This window comes from Mesoplodon densirostris, chromosome X (genome assembly GCF_025265405.1).
Source record: "Mesoplodon densirostris isolate mMesDen1 chromosome X, mMesDen1 primary haplotype, whole genome shotgun sequence".
Taxonomy (NCBI): domain Eukaryota; kingdom Metazoa; phylum Chordata; class Mammalia; order Artiodactyla; family Ziphiidae; genus Mesoplodon; species Mesoplodon densirostris.
The window spans coordinates 104,106,389-104,129,581 of NC_082681.1; the positions used below are offsets into that span (position 1 = coordinate 104,106,389).

The 23,193-nt window shown below is 39.6% G+C and overlaps 2 protein-coding genes across 10 annotated transcripts in view; one reads left to right on the plus strand and one right to left on the minus strand.

Moving 5' to 3' along the window:
• The window catches only part of SRPX (sushi repeat containing protein X-linked), a 106,516-nt gene extending 103,550 nt beyond the window's left edge, over positions 1 to 2,966 (plus strand). For both annotated transcript variants that reach the window (XM_060088150.1, XM_060088151.1), the window contains one exon: positions 2,453 to 2,966. In XM_060088150.1, coding sequence (XP_059944133.1) covers positions 2,453 to 2,636 — 184 coding nt within the window. In that variant the 3' untranslated portion in view covers positions 2,637 to 2,966. The remainder of the gene's footprint in view (positions 1 to 2,452) is intronic.
• SYTL5 (synaptotagmin like 5) overlaps positions 1 to 23,193 on the minus strand; it is a 254,832-nt gene that overhangs the window by 43,805 nt on the left and 187,834 nt on the right. For 4 of the 8 annotated variants that reach the window (XM_060088148.1, XM_060088149.1, XM_060088147.1 and 1 more), the window contains one exon: positions 13,381 to 14,234. The exons of 2 other annotated variants lie outside the window; for them this stretch is intronic. The gene's annotated coding sequence lies outside the window, so the exon portion shown is untranslated. Of the gene's footprint in view, positions 1 to 84; positions 174 to 11,011; positions 12,364 to 13,380; positions 14,235 to 23,193 lie in introns of those variants that run through there. 2 more of the 8 variants (XM_060088146.1, XM_060088142.1) reach the window with 2 other exon arrangements.

The window sequence follows — 23,193 nt, forward strand, 5'->3', positions numbered from 1 at the left end:
AGACCCTCACGCAGCAGCTTAGCAAGTAGATGCAGTCCTGAGGGTCTGCAAGCATAAGGCCTGTTGGCCACTGGAGCCAGGTGAGAGAGAGAGATGTAAGGTGCTGCTGGATTTAGCAAGGCAGGAGGAATGCAAGAAGATGTCTCTGCTAGATGGAACGTAAAGATGGCAACCTGCTGGAAAAGAAGAGATAAGAGATGGTTTCTGCTGGCTTTAGCAAGGTGGAGGGAGAGTTTGAAAATTGCTTCCACTGGCACACCCCTGCCCCTCACTCTGATGCTTTAAGGTTATTAAATGAGCCTATTCACATAAAGTGTGGGTACTTTTCAAACGGATGCTTCTGCACTGTGTCTTGGGCTGTTTCTTTGTTTGCGACAGCCCAGCAGATCTCGTGGAGGTGAGCCCCATTGGTTTTTCAAGTGAGATATTTTGGGGTTTGTCTCTCAGGTGTGGGTCTTAAAAGCTGGAGTGCCTGATGTGGGATTGGAACCCTTTGCTCCTCAGGGAGAAACTCCAGGTTTCCAGTTCCCTCTACATGGGTGGGGGCAGTGACTGGGGCTGGATGTATTGCTAGGTTTTTGGACAAGATTGTTTCTCAGCCTCTTCTACCCACTTTGGTGTGATTTCCTTCTCACTTGCCTGATATACAAGAGTCACGATCCTAGTTTTTCGCTTTCTGGCAGAGAATATTCTTCCATATGTAGTAGATTTGGTGTGTCCATGGGAGGAGGGGGGGTTGTATTTTTTTGTCTAGTTCTCTAGAAGATTCTCCAGGAGTTCATTTCAGTCTGACATTTGTGTAACTCTGAACTGTTGCTGGTACTGCCTCTCAGCCTGTAGGGTGTCTATCCATCCCCCGAATTTCTGTGGTCTCTTAGCCATGGTGGATGCATTTCTGTACCTGTTGGTAGCCTGCTGCTCTGACCACTCATCTCCTCTCATGGCAGTTTTCCCCAATAATATTTTGTTAGGCACAAGGCTCACAGGAGGAATGCGTGTGGTAGATGGTGGCACCATGGGGGGGGGGGGGTTCTATCCTGACTTAAGTACTGGACCACCCCACGCTCCAGGTCCTTTCCCACAGGTTCCAGCCACCATAATGTTGCATAGCCTTTTTTTTTTCCTCCAGACTTCCCTATTTCTGTTTTCCTGGGTCACCCCTGCCCTAGGACTTCCCCCTCCTCCCCCTGCCTCCAAACTCTAAATATTCCTCTTCTTAAAGAGGCAGAGAAGATTAGTTCTCCATTCTCACCTCACTTTCATGCTTTACATTTACAAGTTCAAAAACTCATTAATGCACTTCTTGAGGTCCCCTCTTACCAAAAGAAACCAGTGCAGACACTGTAATGCTTTTGTCTCTACTCACTAGAAGTGGATTAGCAATTTAGTTTCCCACTGGGATAAGATAGAAAGTATTCCCATCTTCCTTGAAACTCCCTCATAAAAGGCAAAAGAAAGTGTCTTCTCCCAGATTTTGTTGTTCAGTTTAGCTGAGTATGCTCTTTTTTGGTTTTTCCCTCGGGCTCAGCTTATGTTTGCTCTCTCTGGCTTTTTTCATCTAAACATGGTACTGAAATACATTCTTTTTTACAGTTTAAATTCTAATGGGGTAGAATAGAAAAAAAAAACAGGCCATTGAAACCCCTTCAAGTGCTTTTTGAAATTGAGGTATAAAAAAATTATAATTAACCAAGTCCTTAAACCCAGGGTGAAGAGCCAGTTCGATTCCCTCGATGCAGTTGTGAGCTGGATGGGCCAGAACTACAATGTTTGGAATGTCATTTCAATCAGCTTCACCTAGGCCAGGGTTTCTTAACCTTGGCACTATTGACATTTGGGGCCTGATCATTCTTTGGTGGGGAGAGGGCTGGTCTGTGCATTGGAGGCCAGGGCTGCTGCCTAACATCCTACAACCACTAGAGGTCAGTAGCACACCCCCTGCCATTTTGAACACCAAAACTTGTGTCCAGACAGAGCCAAATGTTGATAACCAGTGACTCTGGTGGGTATGTGGTTGTGCAAACCTAGTCTGCAAATGGGGGTTGACTCCAGTTTAATACAAAAAAATTCTGTTAGCATTGTTGTACATGCCTTGGAGCACCTATTGGTACATAGCACCACTGCAAGCCTAAAGTGTTCCTGGCCACTAGAATCTAAAGCCATGCTACTCAACCTGTCACGTGTATACTAGCCTTTGATGGATCTTACTCATCATATAGATTCTAATCCAGTAGGTTTGCAGGGGAGTGTGGGGTTCTCCACTGCTAACAAGTTCCCATGTGATGCTCCTGGTCAACGTACCACACTTTGAGTAGTAGGGGTCTAAAAGGTAATCAGTCCTTTGTGGTATTAAGCCTTTCTCTGCACACAGTGTCATTATAGGACTCTAGTTGGTCCACCAGAGCCCTCGGGGAGTCAATTTTGACCTAGTCTTCTCTTTTCTTTGCCCTAGGCTGTTGCTGAGAATCCCACTCTATTCCTTCAGTATGGTGCTAGTGGACAAGCATGGCATGGACAAGGAGCGCTATGTCTCCCTGGTGACGCCTGTGGCCCTCTTCAACCTGATCGACACTTTTCCCTTGAGAAAAGAGGAGATGGTCCTGCAAGCTGAAATGGGCCAGACCTGTAACACCTGATGTGACGGGTCCTCTCTCGGCAGTTCCCCTTCTCTATGTCCGTGCTAGGCGCACAGGAAGGCCTGAAAAATATCCTTGATGTACAGATTTTTATTTGTAATTTTTAAAGTCTATTTTATTATAAGCTTTCTTTGCACTTAAAATATTAACACTGCTTTTTGTACTTTGAAGTATTCCAAAAAAATATGAATGATACTGACTCTTAACTCCATCATGGCTGGTTAATTTGGTAGAGAAAATAGAACCTACCACCATACATATGCTTTCAATGCCTTTTATACAGTATGACACTCTTGTTTTTTATATAAAACTTATTAATAAAATATTTGGGAGCAAATTTACTAAAACTCATTTTCTTTTTCAAGCACTTGCTCACTGTGGTCACGGGTTTTAGGGCTGTGACTCTTGGTGTTTGTTTTAGGAATGGAAAAATGAGTCTTGTCAAGAGGAGCTCAGTTGAGCTGGGAGAGCTGAACTTGGAAGGGTCAGAGGAGCCAACTAAAGCAGCAAGCCGAAAATGAAAGAGGTACGAATTTAATCACTTACTGTGATGGTGTCACCAAGAAGCTAAAACTGGAAGTTCCATTGTATATTTCTCCATCTTCTGTTTTCTCCAGTGGACCAGTTGAAGGTCACGTGGATCACCAAAGACATGGGGTTGTTACACTGTTGAGGGAGACCCAGCTGTGGCAGTTTGATGCACCCTGGGGTAATGGAAGGGTGAGGGTCTAGGAGTGTTAAAGTACTGGATACTGAATCAGTGGGGAAAAGTGTCTTCAGATTCCCCTCTTCCTCCTATAAGGTCCCAGCACAGGTGCATGAAGACCTCTGCCCAAGGCCTCAGAGACCTAAGAATAAAAATCACGTGGGCTAGGAATGCAAATATGTGAAAGGACATGAACAGTCCTTGGCTACAGTTCCAGCTAGTGACTGTGATTCATTGACTGTATACCAGTCTGTGTTGGGAGAGCAGCTTTTCCTTATGAGACCTTCCAGGCGAAGCCTTTGTAACTGCCTAAGGTTGGGCCTGAAAAATCACAGTTTTATAACCAGGAGTTGGACTCTTTCAGCTTTCCCAGCCAAACATTGAGGGGAAATTTCAATCTATTCCTGAACAAATAACAAAGTCAATGATGGAAAGTCCTAATTCCAACACGAAGGTTTAAAACTAGAAGCAGATTTGACACTTCTGAACATTAGGCAGTAAATGCTATCCTGTGAATAGGGTTATATTTCATTTACAAATATTTTTTTCCCCCCACAAAGCACACTAGTCGGTGTTTTGACCTCTGTCTCCCTCAGATGTATCAGATAAAAGGTCACTGACATGGTTGGGAGAGGAATGTTAACCAATGACTAGTTTGGAAGCCATGAAAGTTTCAAACGATCATTTGTCACACAATTAAGTAAACATATCAGCCCACATTAAAGTACTCCTGCCTGTGAAAAGCCAGCTTGTGCCCTTTGGCCCATAACCTGAAAGCTTCAAGCCTTGAGGATGAGCTTATGTTTAAGGAACTGCCCTGATTTCTTTAAACAAGTCTTCCTGATGAGCTTAGAATATTACAGACACTTTGCCTAATGAGATACAGACCATTTGAATAAGTGTACTGTGGTATTTAAAAAAATACATATCCAGAGTCACGCCAGCATCATGGTAACATGAGTCTTTCCTTTTTTTCCTCCCCTCTAACAAGTAATTGGACATCCATAAACAAACAAAAGCGCCTCTGCACAGCACACCAGGACACTGGAGAACTCCATCTATCTGTGCATACGAAAGTGGGTGGATAGGACCTCAGAAGACGCTACAGAGCTAAGGCAATTGCAGAAGCAGTAGTGGCAGCATCAGCAGTGACCTCTCTAGCAAACAAGGTGAAAAGTAAAAGGGGGTGAGTGAAAGGCTGTCAGCCCCTGTGGGCTGCAGCTGGAGGGTCCCGTTGCTCTTCAGCAACACCCTGCATAGCTGAAGAGAGATATCAATGACTGTGGTGAGGGAAAGGGAACTGACGGAATATATCGCCTGCTGTCTGCCCTGAGATGCCAGCAAGAGGTCTGCCCATGGACCTCTGGGATCCACCCCCCACTCGAAGAACCCCCTACCAGGCCATGGGCACACCCAAAGCCCCAAATTTTAAGCACACATCCCCTCACCCTCTGCTGACACCTTTTAAACCCCCCCATTTTTTTCCCCATATGTACATTCCCAACCTTAGCAGGGAGTCAGCGCCCATAAGAGAAACCAAAACATTTGCTATAGTGCCACCTTCTGGAAAACAAAAGGAAGGCTCTTAACTACCAACCTCCTTAATTGAAGTAAACAAAACCTTACCTAAATAAGACAGGTGCTCCCTAGTTCAAACACAGCAGTAGAGGCACATTTTATCAAAAACTATGAAAAAAAATCATAGTAACACGGTATCACAAAAAGAAAATGACAATTCTCCAAGAACTGAACCCAAAGATACAGAATATTGCAATCGAACTGATAAAGAACTCAAAATAGCTGTTATGAACAAATTCAATGAGCTGCAAGAAAACTCAGAAAGGCAATTCAGTGAACTCAGGAATAAAATTAATGAACAGAAGTAGTATTTCACCACAGAGATTGGTTATTTTTTAAAGAAGTTCAAACAAAAATTCTGGAGCTGAAGAACTCAATAAATGAGAAAAAGAATGCATTAGGTAGCATTGGAAACAGAGCAGATCAGATGGAAGGGAGAATAAGTGAGCTTGAGGATAGGAATTTAGAAATGATTCAGGTATAAGAGGAGAGAGAATTAAGATTAATGGGTATACCAGAAGGAGAAGAGAGGGAGAAGGGGGCAGAGATCTTCTTTAAAGTAATAATAGCTGAGAACTACCCACATCTGGGGAAGGAACTGGATTTACAAGTCCACGAACCTAACAGAACACCTTATCATCTCAATGCAAAAACACCTTCTCCAAGACATATTATATAATAAAACTGTCAAAAGTCAATGGTAAGGGCTTCCCTGGTGGCGCAGTGGTTGAGGGTCCGCCTGCCAGTGCAGGGGACGCGGGTTCGTGCCCCGGTCCCGGAGGATCCCGCGTGCCGCGGAGCCTGTGTGTCCAGAGCCTGTGCTCCGCAGCGGGAGAGGCCACAGCAGTGAGAGGCCCGCGTACAGCAAAAAAAAAAAAAAAAAAGTCAATGGTAAGAAATTTAAAGGCAGCCAGAGGAAACCCCCCATTAGGCTATCAGGAGAAACAATGGAGAGACAAAATAACCAGAAGTCAAAAGATAAAATTGGCAGTAGTAAATCCTTATATATCAATAATCACCTTAAATGTAAATGGATTGAACTCACCAATCAAAAGGCACAGAGAGGCTGGATAAATTTTAAAAAGTAAATAAGGGCTTCCCTGCTGGCACAGTGGTTGAGAGCCCGCCTGCCGATGCAGGGGACACAGGTTCGTGCCCCGGTCCGGGAGGATCCCACATGCCACGGAGCAGATGGGCCCGTGAGCCATGGATGCTGGGCCTGCGTGTCCGGAGCCTGTGCTCCACAACGGGAGAGGCCACAACAGTGAGAGGCCCGCGTACCACAAAAATAAATAAATAAAAAATAAGGCCTAACTATATGCTGCCTACAGGAGACTCTTTTTAGCTCTCAAAACACATAGGCTCAAAGTGAAGAGATGGAAGATGATACTCCAAGTAAGTGGAACCCAAAGGAAAGCAGGCTTAGCCATACTTATATCAGACAAAATAGACTTCAAGCAAAACAAAATGGTAGTAAGGGACAAATAAGGTCATTATATAATGATAACGAGGTCAATACATCAAGAAGATAAAACAATTGTAAATATATATACTCCCAACGCCTAAGTTCTGAAATATATTAAGCAAATACTTTTATGTCTTAAGGGATAAATAAGAGTAAAGTAGTAGTGGAGGGCTTCAATATCCTGCAATCAGTATAGATCTTCCAGACAGAAAATCAATAAGAAAACATTGGAAATGAACCATACTTTATAGAACAAATGGACTGAAGAGATATATGCAGAATATTCCATCCAAAAAGAGCAGAGTACTGATTCTTCTCAAGTGCACATGGAACATTCTCCAGAATACATATATGACAGGACACAAATCTTAGCAAATTTAAGAAGACTTAAGTCATACTAAACATCTTTCCTAACCACAATGGTATGAAACTAGAAATCAACAAGAGGAAAGTGAAGAGCTCTACAGATATGTGGAAACTAAACAACACCCTTGTAAACAAACAATGGGTCAAAGAAATCAAAAGAGGAATAAAATTATCTCAAAACAAATGAAAATGGAAATACAACATACCAAATCCTGTGAGATGCAGCAAGAGCATTTCTGAGAGGAAGTTTTATAGCAACAAATGCATAATGCACTCAATCCCTTGGTATCTGCAGGGGATTGGTTCCAGGACCCCACTTAGATACCAAAATCCATGGATGCTCAAGTCCATTACATAAACTGTCATACTATTTGCATATAACCTCTGCATATCCTCCCATATGCTCTGTCATATCTAGATTACCTATGATACCTAATACAATGTAAATGGTATATAAATAGTTGTAAATGCTATATAAATAGTTGCTGGCATGTAGAAAATTCAAGTTTTGCTTTTTAGAACTTTCTGGAATTTTTCAAATATTTTTGATTTACGGTTGGTTAAATTCCCAGATACAGAACCCATGGATACAGAGAGCTGACTATATTAAGAAATTAGAAAGATCTCAACCTAACTTTACACCTCAAGGAACTAGAAGAAGAACAAATTAAACCCAAAGTTAGCAGAAGGGAGGAAATAATAAATATCAGAGTGGAAATAAATGATATAGAGACCAGAAAAACAATAGAAAGGATCAACAAAGCTAATAGCTGTTCTATAAAAAGATAAAATTAACAAAACTTTAGCTAGACGTAACTATGAAAAAAGAGTAGACTCAAATAAATTAGAAATGAAAGAGGAGATATTATTGCAAAGGATACCACAGAAATACATACAATCATAAGAGATTACTGTGGACAATTAAATGCCAATAAATTACATAAACTAGAAGAAATACATTTTTAGAAATACACAACCTACCAACACTTGATCAGGAAGAAACAGGAAAACTGCGCAGACCAATAACAAGAGATTGACTCAGTAATCAAAAAACTCCCCAAACAGAAGACTCCAGGACAAGATAGCTTACCAGTGAATTCAACCAAACATTTAAAGAAGAATTAACACCTTTCCTCCTCAAACTCTTAAATACTGAGGAGAAATGAACACTAACCAAGTTACTCTACAAAGGCAGCATTACCTTGATATCAAAACTAGGTAAGGATACCACAAGAAAACTACAGACCAACATCCCTGATGAACAGAGATGTAAAAATTCTCAACAAAATATCAAACTGAATTCCAGAACACATTAAAAAGATGATATACCATGTTTAAGTGGGATTTAGCCCTAGGATTCAAGGATGGTTCAACATATGCAAATCAAAAAATGTAATATATCACATCAATAAAATGAAAGATACGGGACTTCCCTGGTGGTGCAGTGGTTAAGAATCCACCTGCCAATGCAGGGGACATGGGTTCGAGCCCTGGTCCAGGAAGCAACTAAGCCTGTGCACCACCAGGGAAGTGGCACAGAGCAACTAAGCCTGTGTGCCACAACTACTGAGCCTGTGCTCTAGAGCCCATGTGCCACAACTACTGAAGCCCATGTTCCACAGCAAGAGAAGCCATTGCAATGAGAAGCCCGTGCACCACAATGAAGAGTAGCCCCCACTCACCGCAACTAGAGAAAGCCCGCACGCAGCAGTGGAGACCCAACACAGCCATAAATAAATAAATTAATAAATAATAAAAAGAATAAATAAAATGAAAGATAAAAATCACATGATCACTTCAATAGATGCAGCAAAAGCATGTGACAAAATATGACATCCTTTCATGATAAAAAAACCTTTAACAGACTGGGTATAGAAGGAACATACCTCAACATAATAAAGGCCACATATAACAAACTCACTGTGTGGAAGAGTGAATCTGAAGTGGTTCAGTAAAAACATAAAAAAGATGTTTTTTGCTGAAGAAGAAGAAGAAAGGAAAAAGGCCACTCCAAAAGAAAGCTAGTAAAGAAAAAAGAAATCCTGTCCTGATAATGTAGTTTCCCTGGCTTGCTCATAGTGGACTGTGGAGCAGGAATGGCTCTGGAGATGTTTCAATTAAAAAATATTCATAGCCAAAAAAAAAATTATACTCAATGGAGAAAAACTGAAAGCTTTTCCTCTAAGATCGGGAATAAGACAAAGATGTCAACTCTGAACACTTCTATTCAACATAGTAGTGGAAGTCCTAGCTAGAGCAATTAAGCAAGAGAAAGAAATAAAATTCATCCAAATCAGAAAGGAAGAGGTAAGTGTCACTATTTGCTGTTGATCTGATCTTATATATAGAAAATCCCGAGGAGTCACTTTAAACTGTTGGAACTAATCAACGATTTCAGTACAGTTGCAGGATACAAAATCAACATACAGAAATCAATCACATTCCTTTACACTAATGAAGCAGCATCTAACAAAGAAATAAAACTATCCCATTCACAATAGCATCAAAAGCAATAAAATACTTAGGAATAAATTTAACCAAGGAAGGGAAAGTTCTGTATAATGAAAACTATAAGACTTTGCTGAAAGAAACTGATGAAGACATCAACAAATGGAAAGACATCCTGGGTTCATGGATTGGAGGAATTAATATTGTTAAAATCTCCATACTACCCTGAGCCATCTACAGATTCAGTACAATCCTCATCAAAATACCAAAGACATTCTTCACAGAAATAGAATAAACAACCCTAAAATTGGTGTGGAACCATGAAGACCCCAAGTAGCCAAAGCAATCCTGGAAAAAAGAACAAAGCTGAAAGTATCAGACGTCCTGATTTCAAACTATACTACAAAGCCATATTAGTAAAAACAGTACGGCATTGGCACAAAAATGGACACATAGACCAATGGAACAGAATAGAGAGCCCAGAAATGAATTCCAGCATATATGGTCAACTAATATTCAATAAGGGAGCCAAGAAGACCCAATGGGGAAAGTATAGTGTCTTAAAAAAAATGGTGCTGGGAAAATTGGAGAAACACAAGCAGAAAAATGAAATTGGACCCCTGTCTTACACCACTTGCAAAAATTAACTTGAAAAGGATCAAAGAGTTAAATATAAGCCCTGATAACATGAAACTCCTAGAAGAAGATGTAGGGAAGAAGCTTCTTGATATTGGACTTGGCAATGATTTTTTTCAACATGGTGCCAAAAGGACAAACAACAAAAGCAAAAATCATCAAACTCAAAAACTTTTTCACAACAAACGAAATCATCAGCACATTGAAAAGGCAACCTACTGAATGGGAGAAAATAATTGCAAATCATACAGTTGATACGGGGTTAACATCCAAAATATATAAAGAACTTATTCAATAGCAAACAAACAATCCAATTAAAAAATGGGCAGAAAATTGGAATAGACAGTTTTCCAAAGAGGACATCAAGATGGCCAACAGGCACACAAAAAGATGCCCAATGTCACTATTCATCAGGGAAATGCAGATCAAAAGCACAAACAGATATCTCACACCTGTTAGAATGCCGATCCTCAAGAAGACAGAGACAACAGGTGCTGGTGAGGAGGTGGAGAAAAAGGAACCCTTGTACACTGCTGGTCCGAATGTAAATTGGTCCAACCCTATATTAAACAATATGGAGGTTCCTCAAAAAATTAAAAATAGATCTATCATACAATCCAGTAATTCCCCTTCTAGGTATATACCCAAAGGAAATGAAAACAGGATTTTGAAGAGATATAGGCACTCCTGTGTTTACTGCAGCATTATTAACCATAGCCAAGATATGAAAATAACCCAAATGCCCATCAACAGATGAATGGAAATAAAGATATGGCATATATACATAATGGAATATTATTTAGCCGTGAGAAAGGAGAATATCCTGCTATTTGTGACAACATGGATAGACGTTGAGCACATTATGCCAAGGAAGATAAGACAGAGAAAGACAAGTACTGCATGATATTACTTACATGTGGAAACTTAAAAAGTCAAACCTGTAAAAAACAGAGTGAAATGGTGGTTACCAGAGGGTAGGGGATAAGACTGATGTTGTTTAAGGGTACAAACTTGCAATGAGTAGTAAATAAGCCACAGACATCTAATTCACAGTATAATGAATATAGACAAAAATATATACTAAAATTATGTAAAGTCATAAATACTGCTAAAATTGCAATCATGTTGCAATATATAAATATATCATAGTTGCACATTATACACCTTAAATCCACAAAATGTTACATGTCAAATTTATTCAATAAAAAATACATATATATACGTGCATGCATACATACATACCCTACACCAAAATTTGGGGCCATTTCAAAGATTAATAGGCTCTCTCTAGAGGACTGGTTTTTCACTGCAAATCTTACAGGACTTTTCTATGTGCCTTTTGGACCCCATGAAAACAAACAATCCTCAGTTCTGCTTGGTCATACTGTTTGGCACAGCAGCACTTTTACATGTGCATGTGTGCGTGTGTGTGCGTGTGTGTATGTGTGTGCGTAATGAAGCAGCAGGCAATTATATTGGCAGAACTCAAACTCTGTTTTGGTAGACAGCAGCTGGAATCTCAGTTCAGTTCTTTTAAACTTCACTGGGCTACTTGGAACCTGCCCCTTACTCCCGGCCTGCACATGAGGTACAGTGACCAGTGAGAAATTTAGGTAGTTTATATACAGAATCTGGAGCTCCCGTTCTCTGCTGCCCACTTCTGGTTATCTCCTTTCTGGGATTTCCATTCTGACTTTTCAGTTGCTATGGTTGCTCCTACCCTTTCCTCTGGTTCTTCAAACCACTAAGACTATTTTCATTTAAGCCTCCTCCCCAACCCCAGCATGGTGCATATAGCAACCTGCCCTTACACAAAACCCAGCAAACCCTGATGATTCACCTAGCATACGTGCCCTCTTCCAAGTGATGACCACCGTCTGGTATCTGTCTGTTTTTTGGTCGCTCTTCAGTACCTTCAGGTAGTTGTTTTCTTTTATATTTTGTCCACATACAGTTGTCTGTGGGAGGTTGGTCTAGGAGGAACTGCTTGACCATTATCAGAAGGCTTAGTGAAGGCTAAGCCAGAAGGTAGAAGAGTCCAGGCCATTCCCAGAGAACTGCAGATTTCACCTCTTCAAGCCCTCAGCTCTTGGGCTTGAACTTAGATGAATGGGGTGGGGAATAAAAAAAAGGCAATGAGATCATCCAAAGCACACTGAAGAAAAGATTAATGTCCAACATGCTGGTAACTATATTATGCATCTACTTAGGCATTAAAAATTACCCCAAAGCTTAGTAACAACATAACAATAAACATTTATTATCTCTCACAATGTCTCTGGGTCATGGATTTGGGAGCAGCTTAGCTAAACAATCCTGGCTTGCAGTCTCTCATGGGGTTGCAGTCAGATGTTGTCCAGGGCTACAGTCATCTGAAGGTTTGATTGGGGCTGGAGGATCCACTTCCATGGCAGCTCACTCACATGACTGGCAAGTTGGCAGTGGTTGTTGGAGGAGATCTCTGTTATTCCCCAAGTGGGCCTCTTCACAGAGTTGCATGAGTGTTCTCATAACAAGGTGGTTGGCTTCTTCCAATGGAAGTGATCCAAGAGAGATCAAAGTAGAAATGACAGTATCTTTTATGACCTAGCCTCAAAAGAAGGTGGTTACTTCCATAGAATCCTACTCATCACATAGGTCAGCCCTATTCAGTGAGGGAGGGGAGTATACAAGGGTATGGATACCAAGAGGTGAGCATCACTGCGGGGGGGGGGGGGGGGGGGGCGGGTTGGCAGTTTGAAGACTACCTTCTACAGCATCTAAAATCTTTTATATTAGAGAATCATTCAATGATCTTTAGGACAGGGCAGTATGGTCGATAATGTATATAGGTTTGCTTAATATGTATTCAACCCTTTTTAGCATGTAGATGATGAAAGACATACAAACTATTATATTCCCCAGATTCCTTTGTAGCTACAGTCTGAGAAGTGATTAAGATTCCATCAGTCAAGGGGAGGTTGGGGGAGGGATGGATTGGGAGTTTGGGCGTTAGCAGATGAAAGCTATTATATACAGGATGGATAAACAACAAGGTCCTACTATATAGTACAGAGAAGTATATTCAATATACTGTGATAAACCATAATGGAAAAGAATATGAAAAAGAATGTCTATATATATGTATAACTGAATCACTTTGCTGTATAGCAGAAACTAACACAACACTGTAAATCAACTATACTTCAATAAAAAATTTAAAAAGAAACAAACAAAAAAAGATTCCATCAGTCAGATGTACTCAAGTGTGACTTGGCTTTGAAATTAAATCAATGTGTGGAAAGAGAAGATAAACCCAGAGCATGCACATTATTGGAGATTGTGGCTGAGGCAATATGGGGTTTTTTTGCCAATAATTGACAGCAGCTTCTTTATTGGGACCATAGCTGCTGTTTTTTTTTTTAACATCTTTATTGGAGTATAATTGCTTTACAATGGTGTGTCAGTTTCTGTTGTATAACAAAGTGAATCAGCTATACGTATACATGTATCCCCATATCTCCTACCTCTTGTGTCTTCCTCCCACCCTCCCTATCCCACCCCTCTAGGTGGACACAAAGCACTGAGCTGATCTCCCTGTGCTATGCAGCTGCTTCCCACTAGCTAGCTATTTTACTTTTGGTAGTGTATATATGTCCATGCTACTTTCACTTCCTCCCAGCTTACCCTTTCCCCTCCCCTTGGGACCATGGCTTCTTGATGGTAGCAATAATGGAATAGTTCTAGAACAAGCAAATCTAATGGTAGTTTCCCAATGTGGTAGGCAAATTCCTGATCTTATAGCTTCTTGGCAGCTCCCTTGGCAGTCCCAACTGGTTTAGGGAGGTGTTCTCCGAGTTCAGTATAAAGTATATTTCTTCAGTCTTTCATCTCTAGATAAGGAGGAAATCCTTTCTGTTTAATTCTAGCTGTAGTAGATTCTATTTTCTGAAATTAGATCTTGAGTGATACAGCAAAATAAAAAGTGTAGTTTCCAGGGACTTCCAGTGGTTAAGACTCCACACTTCCAATGCAGGGGTGCAGGTTTGATCCCTCATCAGGGAACTAATATCCTGCATGCTGTGCGGTGTGGCAAAAACAACAACAACAACAACAACAAAAAAAAAACCTGTAGTCTTCAAACACTAGATTTGTTGGACTTTTCTTCCTTGAAATTCTATAGTTAATGGAGATATTCAAGTATCTTTTGGAGAAATATCACACACGCCATCATGAAACCAATCAGCACAAATAACCATTTTTCTTCAGCAATGCTAATCATCCAGGTGGAGGAAGAGAGAAGGCATGTTGGAGAACTGATCTAGGGGTGGAAGGTTGTGCTAAAGGTGGCAGGACAAGGTTGAGGGAGTTGATTGTAGGACTGAGAAAATGTGATGACCCAACGAGGTCCAGGATCAGTCTAAAAAGAAATAAGGACAGTAATGGGACTAACATATTGAAAGAATACAGGGAAGGGCTAGTGATCCCCAGGTGGTGGAACACTGAGTGTAATGAATATAAAGATAGGAGGCATTTAGAAAATAGGTGGTGACAGCCAAAGAATGGAGGAAAACATCCTTGGAATTGGGATGTCAGAGACTTGGATGGGTTGTCCACATGGATAATAAGACCTCTTGGCAAGAGTTAAGGCAGGGAAGATAAATGAGATTCAAGTTCCAAAGGCTTATATAAGTGCGGAGGAGAGAACAGAATGTAGTTTGGTGGCTGTAAGGGGAGGTTGATGGAAAGTCATATGCTAGGGGGCAGGAATCTCATACAAAGTCTTTTGCTTAGGTTAGGTTAAAAATGAACAACAATTGGAAAGGGCAGTGGAGAACTGGGAAGATATCGGCAGTACCCTTCAACCAAGAAATATTGGAGTATGAAAGAAGGAACAAAGGAAACCATAAACAAGACCAAAAGACAACCCTCAGAATGGGAGAAAATATTTGCAAATGAAGCAACTGACAAAGGATTAATCTCCAAAATCTACAAGCAGCTCATGCAGCTCAATATCAAAAAAACAAACAACCCAATCCCAAAATGGGCAGAAGACCTGAATAGACATTTCTCCAAAGAAGATATACAGATTGCCAACAAACACATGAAACGATACTCAACATCACTTATCATTAGAGAAATGCAAATCAAAACTACAATGAGATATCATCTCACACCAGTCAGAATGGCCATCATCAAAAAATCTAGAAACAATAAAGGCTGGAGAGGGTGTGGAGAAAAGGGAACACTCTTGCACTGCTGGTGGGCATGTGAATTGGTACAGCCACTATGGAGAACAGTATGGAGGTTCCTAAAAAAGCTACAAATAGAACTGCCATACGACCCAGCAATCCCACTACTGGGCATATACCCTGAGAAGACCATAATTCTAAAAGAGTCATGTACCAAAATGTTCATTGCAGCTCTATTTACAATAGCCCAGAGATGGAAACAACCTAAGTGTCCATTATCCGATCAATGGATAAAGAAGATGTGGCACATATATACAATGGAATATTACTCAGCCATAAAAAGAAACGAAATTGAGTTATCTGTAGTGAGGTGGATGGACCTAGAGTCTGTCATACAGAGTGAAGCAAGTCAGAAAGAGAAAGACAAATACTGTATGCTAACACATATATATGGAATCTAAGAAAAAAAATGTCATGAAGAACCTAGGGGTAAGACAGGAAGAAAGACACAGACCTACTAGAGAATGGACTTGAGGACACGGGGAGGGGGAAGGGTAAGCTGTGACAAAGTGAGAGAGTGGCATGGACATATATACATTACCAAATGTAATATAGATAGCTAGTGGGAAGCAGCCTCATAGCACAGGGCGATCAGCTTGGTGCTTTGTGACCACCTAGAGGGGTGGGATAGGGAGGGTGGGAGGGAGGGAGATGCAAGAGGGAAGAGATATGGGAACATATGTATATGTATAACTGATTCACTTTGTTATAAAGCAGAAACTAACACACCATTGTAAAGCAATTATACTCCAATAAAGATGTAAAAAAAAAAAAAGCAAAGAAAGAACAATATCCTCTTTGAAAAGTGATGCAGGAGAAAGTCAGGATTTACTTAGGATTGTTCTGAAAAGATACCAAAGATTTAGGAAGGTTAGCTTACTATGAAATGTGTGTGTGTGTGTGTCGCAGTGATCCAGAAGGCATCACAGAAAGCTCTGGGAGAGAGTTCAGCTGGGGCATACTCAGAGCAGTATGAGAATGACAGGACAACAGAAGACTAGTGAGAGGATTGGCAAGATGTCTCATGCTTATAACTGAAGGATTATAGAAATCAGCATGGATGAACTTAACAGGCTTTGAGGTTCCCATTTTAGGGTACAATGTTTTGGGGCCAGAACTGACTCTCATGGTGATTTTTAAGTATCCTGTCCTAGACTTCAAGGCAGGAAGATCTAGGTCCAGCCCCCTACCCTGGTCAGAACTGGCTCTATGGTGAGGGCTGGGCCTGGCTCTTCTTGTTTCAGGGTCTGAGAGAGGTTACACAGATTATCATCATGAGTTCCACAAGAAGGTCACAGGATTCCCTAGAGAGTACAGCCGACTATTGAACAGTGTGGGAGTAAGGGGTGCTGAGCCCCCCTCCACAGTTGAAAATCTGCATATAACTTTAAAGTGGGCCCTCTGTATCTGTGGTTCTGCATCCATGGATTCAACCAACCTCAGATCATGTAGTTCTGTAGTATTTACTATTGAAAAAAAATCCACATATAAGTGGACCCACACAGTTCAAATCTGTGTTGGTCAAGGGTCAACTGTAGTTGGTTCCATGTGTGGGGCAGGAAAACTCAAAAGGGAGCCTGAGACATCTTGTTGTTTTCAGAAGGTCAGAATACTTTCAGAGGTAACTGAGGTAATATTTTTTTAAAGTGAAGATAAGGAGCCCCTGCAAGTGAATAGTAAAAGTTAAAAAATTAGCAAAAGATTTAATCAGACAGTTCAAAAAGAAGACATATGAATACCCGAAAAGCATATGAAAAGATGTTCAACATCTTTAGTCATCAGGGAAATAAAAAATGAAAACCACAATACAATACCTTTGGAAAAACCGGTAATTTCTTATAAAGTTAAACATACTTCCCTAAGACCCAACAATTCCACTCCTTGGTATTTACTTAAGAGAACAGAAAATAAAGCTTCAAAAAGGCTTGAAGCTTTATTCATCATAATCCCCACTGGAAACGGCCCAAGAGAATATATAAGCTGGCAAGATGGAATACTGCTCAGCCATAAAAATGAACAAACGACTGATATGTGCAACATATAGATGAAATTCAAAATCATCTTGAGTGAAAGAAGCTTGACCCAAATGAGTACATATTGTATAATTCCCTTTATATGAAATTTGCAAACAGACAAAAGTAGTCTGTAGTGACAGAAATCAGCACAATGGTGGTTTCATCTACCAGGGGAGAAACTGATTGGACTGAAGCATAAGGGAAACATCATGGGGTGTTAGAAATGTTCTATCTTGATAGGGATGTGGGTTGCATGGCTGTATACATTTTTCAAAACACGTCCAACTGTACACTTTAAATAGGTACATTTCATTGTAGGTAAATTATACTTCAACAAAAAAGTAAAAAATGAAGGAATAAATAAGTTAGTCTGAAGAAAGAGCTAATAAAGGCCAACTGCTTACAGTTTGAATACCAAAAATATGACAACAATCAATGTCAACTGAACTATAAGTCCACAATGATGTAAAATGGTCAAAAACCAGAAAGCATGTTTTAAAAAGACATATATAATGATGGGAATCAATAACAAAACGCAAGTACAAGCAAAGGATGTTAGATAGATGACCATCCACCAAGGATGAAGGGGTAGTCTGTGAGAAAATGATGTTGGCCCAACATCAGAAGCACATAGATAAGACAATATAAAATTAGAGTCAGTATGTGGATTGTGGGAAAATAGAGCTTCTAGAACACGGCACAGCTGGAGGAGGACATATTTTTCAAGGACATGGTATTGACTCTGCTGTCTCCCCACAGATGAGGACATGGCCTTGCTGATCTTGGTTCAAATATGAGAAAAGACAGTAATTCCATTTCATTTAACAGCAGTGTAGCTCATACCATACGAACTCTCCTGCTGATAATTATAAATCTGGAAAAACAACAACAAAAGAAGTCGCCTGAGTTCACTGGAATTCAACCAAAAGCAGGCAAAGACTACAGAAGATACGACCCTCAAAGAATGGAAGCACACTGGATGAGATCCACATTTAGTGGGCTTTTCCTCAGAAGCCTCCTCCATTTGCTTGGTGAATTGGACATGGAGCTCAAGCAGAAGGATGCAGTCTTACTGAGCTAAGGATTCGCAAGACAGAGGTAGAGTGGCTAGAGAGGCTAGAAATTGAGAAGGAGACATGAGAGAGGAGAAAGCCACAGGGAGGGAGGCTCCAAATATGCCTATAAATTCATCTCAAATCCTTAACTGACCCCTGAAGTGTGCATGTGCAGAGCAAAGCTCCAAGGAGTCCAGGGGCAAAACAACAGCTGAAAGAACAGTTGAACAGACATCTCAGTAGCTGGTCGGTGCCGGAGATTGAATCAAGCAAGGTAAAGGGGCTCTTTGAACAAGCTGGGCTTCCACTGAAAACCCAGAAGTAAAGACTAAGCCTCTGGTCTAAGGTAAACTGAAATAGATCTGCTCAACAAAGCCTAAAACCAAATGTCCACAAGATCAAACTGATGAATTACTAATTTAACTGTGCAATAACGAAAATGAGGTTAGCCTATGTGTGTAAACATTTCCTTAAACCAGTAGCTCTCAAACTTTTGGAGGACTCCAAAGCACTTTCATTTATGTTGGTTACATCTACCAGTATTTACTGTGCTAGAAATTAAAACTGAGAAGAAATCAATCCCATTCACAATTGTACCAAAAAGAATAAAATACCTAGGAATAAATTTTTTTTATTCATGTGTCATACTTATTGAGCATGGCACCTTTATTTTTTTTTTTACTTGTTTAAAATTAATTTTTTTTGGAGTATAGTTGATTTACAATGTTGTGTTAGTTTCTACTGTACAGCAAGCAGACGAAGGGGCAAGGTAAAATCCCCCAAGACCAAATAAATGAAGAGGAAATAGGCAATCTACCTGAAAAAGAATTCAGAGTAATGATAGTGAAGTTGATCCAAGATTTTGGAAAGAGAATAGAGGCACAGATTGACAAGATAGAAGAAATACTTAACAAGGACCTAGAAGAACTAAAGAACAAACAATCAGCGATGAACAACACAATAATTGAAATGAAGAATACACTAGAAGGAAACAAAAAGATCCTAGGAATAAATTTATCCAAGGAGGTGAAAGACCTGTACACTGAAAACTATAAGATATTGATAAAAGAAACTGAAGGAACAAGTAAACAAAAAGATATTCCGTGCCCATCGACTGTAAGAATATTGTTAAATTTTCCATATTACCCAATGAAATATACAGATTCAATGCAATCTCTATCAAAATTTCAATGTAATTTTTCACAGAAACAGAATAAACAATTCTGAAATTCATATGGAACTACAAAAGACCCTGAATAGCTAAAGCAATCTTGAGAAAAAGGAACAAATCTGGAGGCATCACACTCCACTCCCTGATTTCAAACTACATTACAAAGCTATAGTAATTGAAACAGTATGGTATTGGCCTAAAAACAGACACACAGACCAATGGAACAGAACAGGGAGTCCAGAAATAAATCGATGCATGTATGGTCAATTAATTTACAATAAAGGAGCCACGAATATACAATGGGGAAAGGACAGTCTCTTCAATAAATGATGTTGGGAAAACCGAACAGCCACATGCAAAAGTATGAAACTAGATCACTATCTTACACTGTACACAAAAATCAACTCAAAATGGATTAAAGACTTGAATGTGAGACCTGAAACCATGAAACTCCTAGAAGAAAATATAGGCAGTAAGCTTCTTGACATCATCTTGGCAATGATTTTTTGGATCTGACTTCAAAAGTGAAATCAACAAAAGCAAAAAGAGTCAAACTAAAAAGCTTCTGCACAGCAAAGGATATCATCAACAAAATGAAAAGGCAACCTATCAAATGGGAGAATATATTTGCAAATTGTATATCTGATAAAGGGTTAATATCCAAAATATATTAAATCATACAACTCAATAGCAAAACAACAAGCAATCCAATTAAAAACAGAGAGAAGATCTGAATAGACATTTTTCCAAGGAAGACATATAGACGGCCAATGGTACATGAAAAGATGCTCAACATTACTAATCATCAGGGAAATGCAAATCAAAACCACAGAAATATCACCTCACACCTGTTAGAATGGCTATTATCAAAAAGATGAGACAGATAACAAGTGTTAGTGAGGATGTGGAGAAAAGGGAACTCTGTGCACTATTGGTGGGAATGTAAATTGGTGCAGTCACTATGAAAAACAGTATAAAGGTTCCTCAAAAACTTAAAAATAGAACCACCATATGATCCAGCAATTCCAGTTCTGGTTATTTATCTGAAGAAAATGAAAACACTAATTCAAAAAATATATATTCACCCCCATATTCATTGCTGCATTATTTATAATAGCCAAGCTATGGAAACAATCTAAGTGTCCACTGATGGATGAATGGATAAAAAAGCTGTGGTATATATAATACAATGGAATATTATTCAACCATAAAAAAAGAATAAAATAATGTCACCTGCAGCAACATGGATGGACCTAGAGATTATCATACTAAGGGAAGTAAGAAAGCCCGAGAAAGACAAATATTATATGATACCTCTTATACTTGAAGTCTAAAAAACAAACAAACCCCAAGCTCAAGAACAGATTGGTGGTCACCAGAGAGATGGAGATAGTTGGTAAAATGGATAAAGGGGGTCAAAAGGCACAAACTTCCAGCTGTAAAATGAATAAGTCATGGAAATGTAATAACAGCAAGGTGACGATTGTTAATAATATTGTATTTCACATTTGAAAGTTGCTAAGAGAGTGGATCTTAAAAGTCCTCATTGCAAGAAAAAAATTTTTTTGTAAATATGTATGGTGACAGATGTTAACTACACATATGGTGATCATTTCACAATATATACAAATATTGAATCATTATGTTTTACACCTGAAACTAATATGTCAGTGGTACCTCAATTAAGACTCAAAAAGTTTTAAATAATTTATATTTCAATTCATTTAGGAAAAAAATAAACTCATGTTAATTCAGAGAGCACATTTTTTTAGAAAAACTACATATGCTTCTCAAACTTTTAAAAAAAGCGAGATGTGTGGCATTATTTTGCATGATTGCAAGTCTCTTCAAAGTGTGCCATAAAAGCAGACTTCTAGATTTTCATATATGCTTTTCCATTCAGTCTGTTGCAATATCAATGTTGTTTTGATTGAAGTATATGAAGAAAATCTGATTTCACAGAATTATACATTTGGAAAAGAGCAAAATAGTTTAATGCCTTATTTAGATAACTATGGATAGTTTTCTTTTACATTTCGCCAGAACTCAGCAAGTAGTAGTTCCTTAAAGATTAATGTCACTATGGAAAACTTCGTATACTGTGTTGCATTAAAATCCATTGGTCTATCTTGCACTTTGAATGGATCTTTTACCCTTGCACGATTTTGTATTCAATAACTGATGCATTGGTCATTTAGAACATATTGGTTCACTGAGTCAGGCAGATCTTCCAAAGGTCGATAAAATTTGTTATACAGTATCAAAAATTCACCTTGATTAATGTCATCACCGATCCTCCTACCAGAAATGTCTCTAAGTATTGGGAAGCTGTTTTGCTTCAAAGCTGAAATTTTATCATTGGCAGCACATACTGTTCCTTGAAGTGACAGGCTCACTTTGTTCATTTTTGAGAAAACGTGTGCCCAGTTCTCAAGCCTGAATAACTATAGTTTATCTGTCATTTATTCTTTAAAATAAAAATAGTTGCAAGATGCAGCCAGTTCAATATGCAACTCCAATGCACTAGTGCTTTTCCTTGAGACAACCCTCAAACTTGGGCACGCATAAAAAATCTTAAAAATCACACGTACTTAAAGGTCAAGACTTAAAGACATTAATAATTTTTACTGCTTCATCAGGACTTTTAAAAATGAGAGTGGTGTTTTATCTTCTTACTGTGTGTGTATTTAGGCAAAGAATCTGAAGTGCTTGCAGTTTTACTCACGATTGCTTCTGGACCATTGAAGCAAATGTCAACCCAGCAGGAAAAAGTAAATAAGGAAAATAGCTTTGGCCTTGGAGACCCCTTGAAAAGATTTTAGGAATGTGCAAGGGTCTGCAGACCACACTGTGAACTGCTGCCTTAAACTGAAGTGCACTGATTGTGAATATAATTCTGGAATGGTGACAGAGGCTTGAGTAGGAAGGCGTGTAAGAATAACAAAAATTGGGCTTTTTTCTCAACTCTGGCAGGAGTCATGGACAGTGTGCCTTGTAGAGACCCAAAGCGCAAGGGGAAAATCCCTTCAAATTTGCTGCATCTGTTCCTGTGGTCTGCAGCTGTCTTTCTTTCTTTCCTTTTTTTTTTGGCCGCGCCATGTGGCTTGTGGGATCTCAGTTCCCCGACCAGGGATTGAATTTGCACCCTTGGCAGTGAAAGCACAGAGTCCTAACCACTGGATCGCCAGGAAATTCCCTGCAGCTATCTTTCTATCAATAAATTCTATAATCCTTCACTAATTTAATCAGAAATGAATAGCAGGGATGAACGGACTCTTTTGGCCCATCGAGAATCCAAACACTGCATACACATTATCTCATTTAATCTTCACAAGAAATCACGAATATTTCCTCTCCTTCCTGCTTTACTTGCTTTTAAACAATATTAAATTTGGAACCTGGAGTCACAGAAGAGATACTGGAAGGTTCCCCTTACCTTAGTGCCCTAAGGGGTATGTCTTTTTCAGCAAACATCATACTTAGCCTACCAGTTCTCTCAACACCATTTGTGTCAGTCTTTCTTAACCTCGGATGCACAATGGAATTACTTGGGGAGTTTTAAAAAAAGACTGATGCCTTGGTGCCATCCCCAGAGATTAAGATGGAAGTTCCCTGGGTGCAGACAGGACCTGGAGAGACTTTACAAGGGGATTCTCATGTGCAGCCAAAAGTGTAAATCACTATTTTGGATGAGGTGTGAAGGATGCCGGTATAACCACTGACATAAACACTTCCCAAAGTCATTGCTTCTCTGCCTATGGCCAATGTTTAGAGTTTGCATTACAAAGTTAGAAGCATGCTTATCTCATCTAAAATAGAGCACTTGTTTCTCCTTAGGAGAAAGACATAGAAATGATGCAAGGCAACTATCTTTGTTAATCAGAAT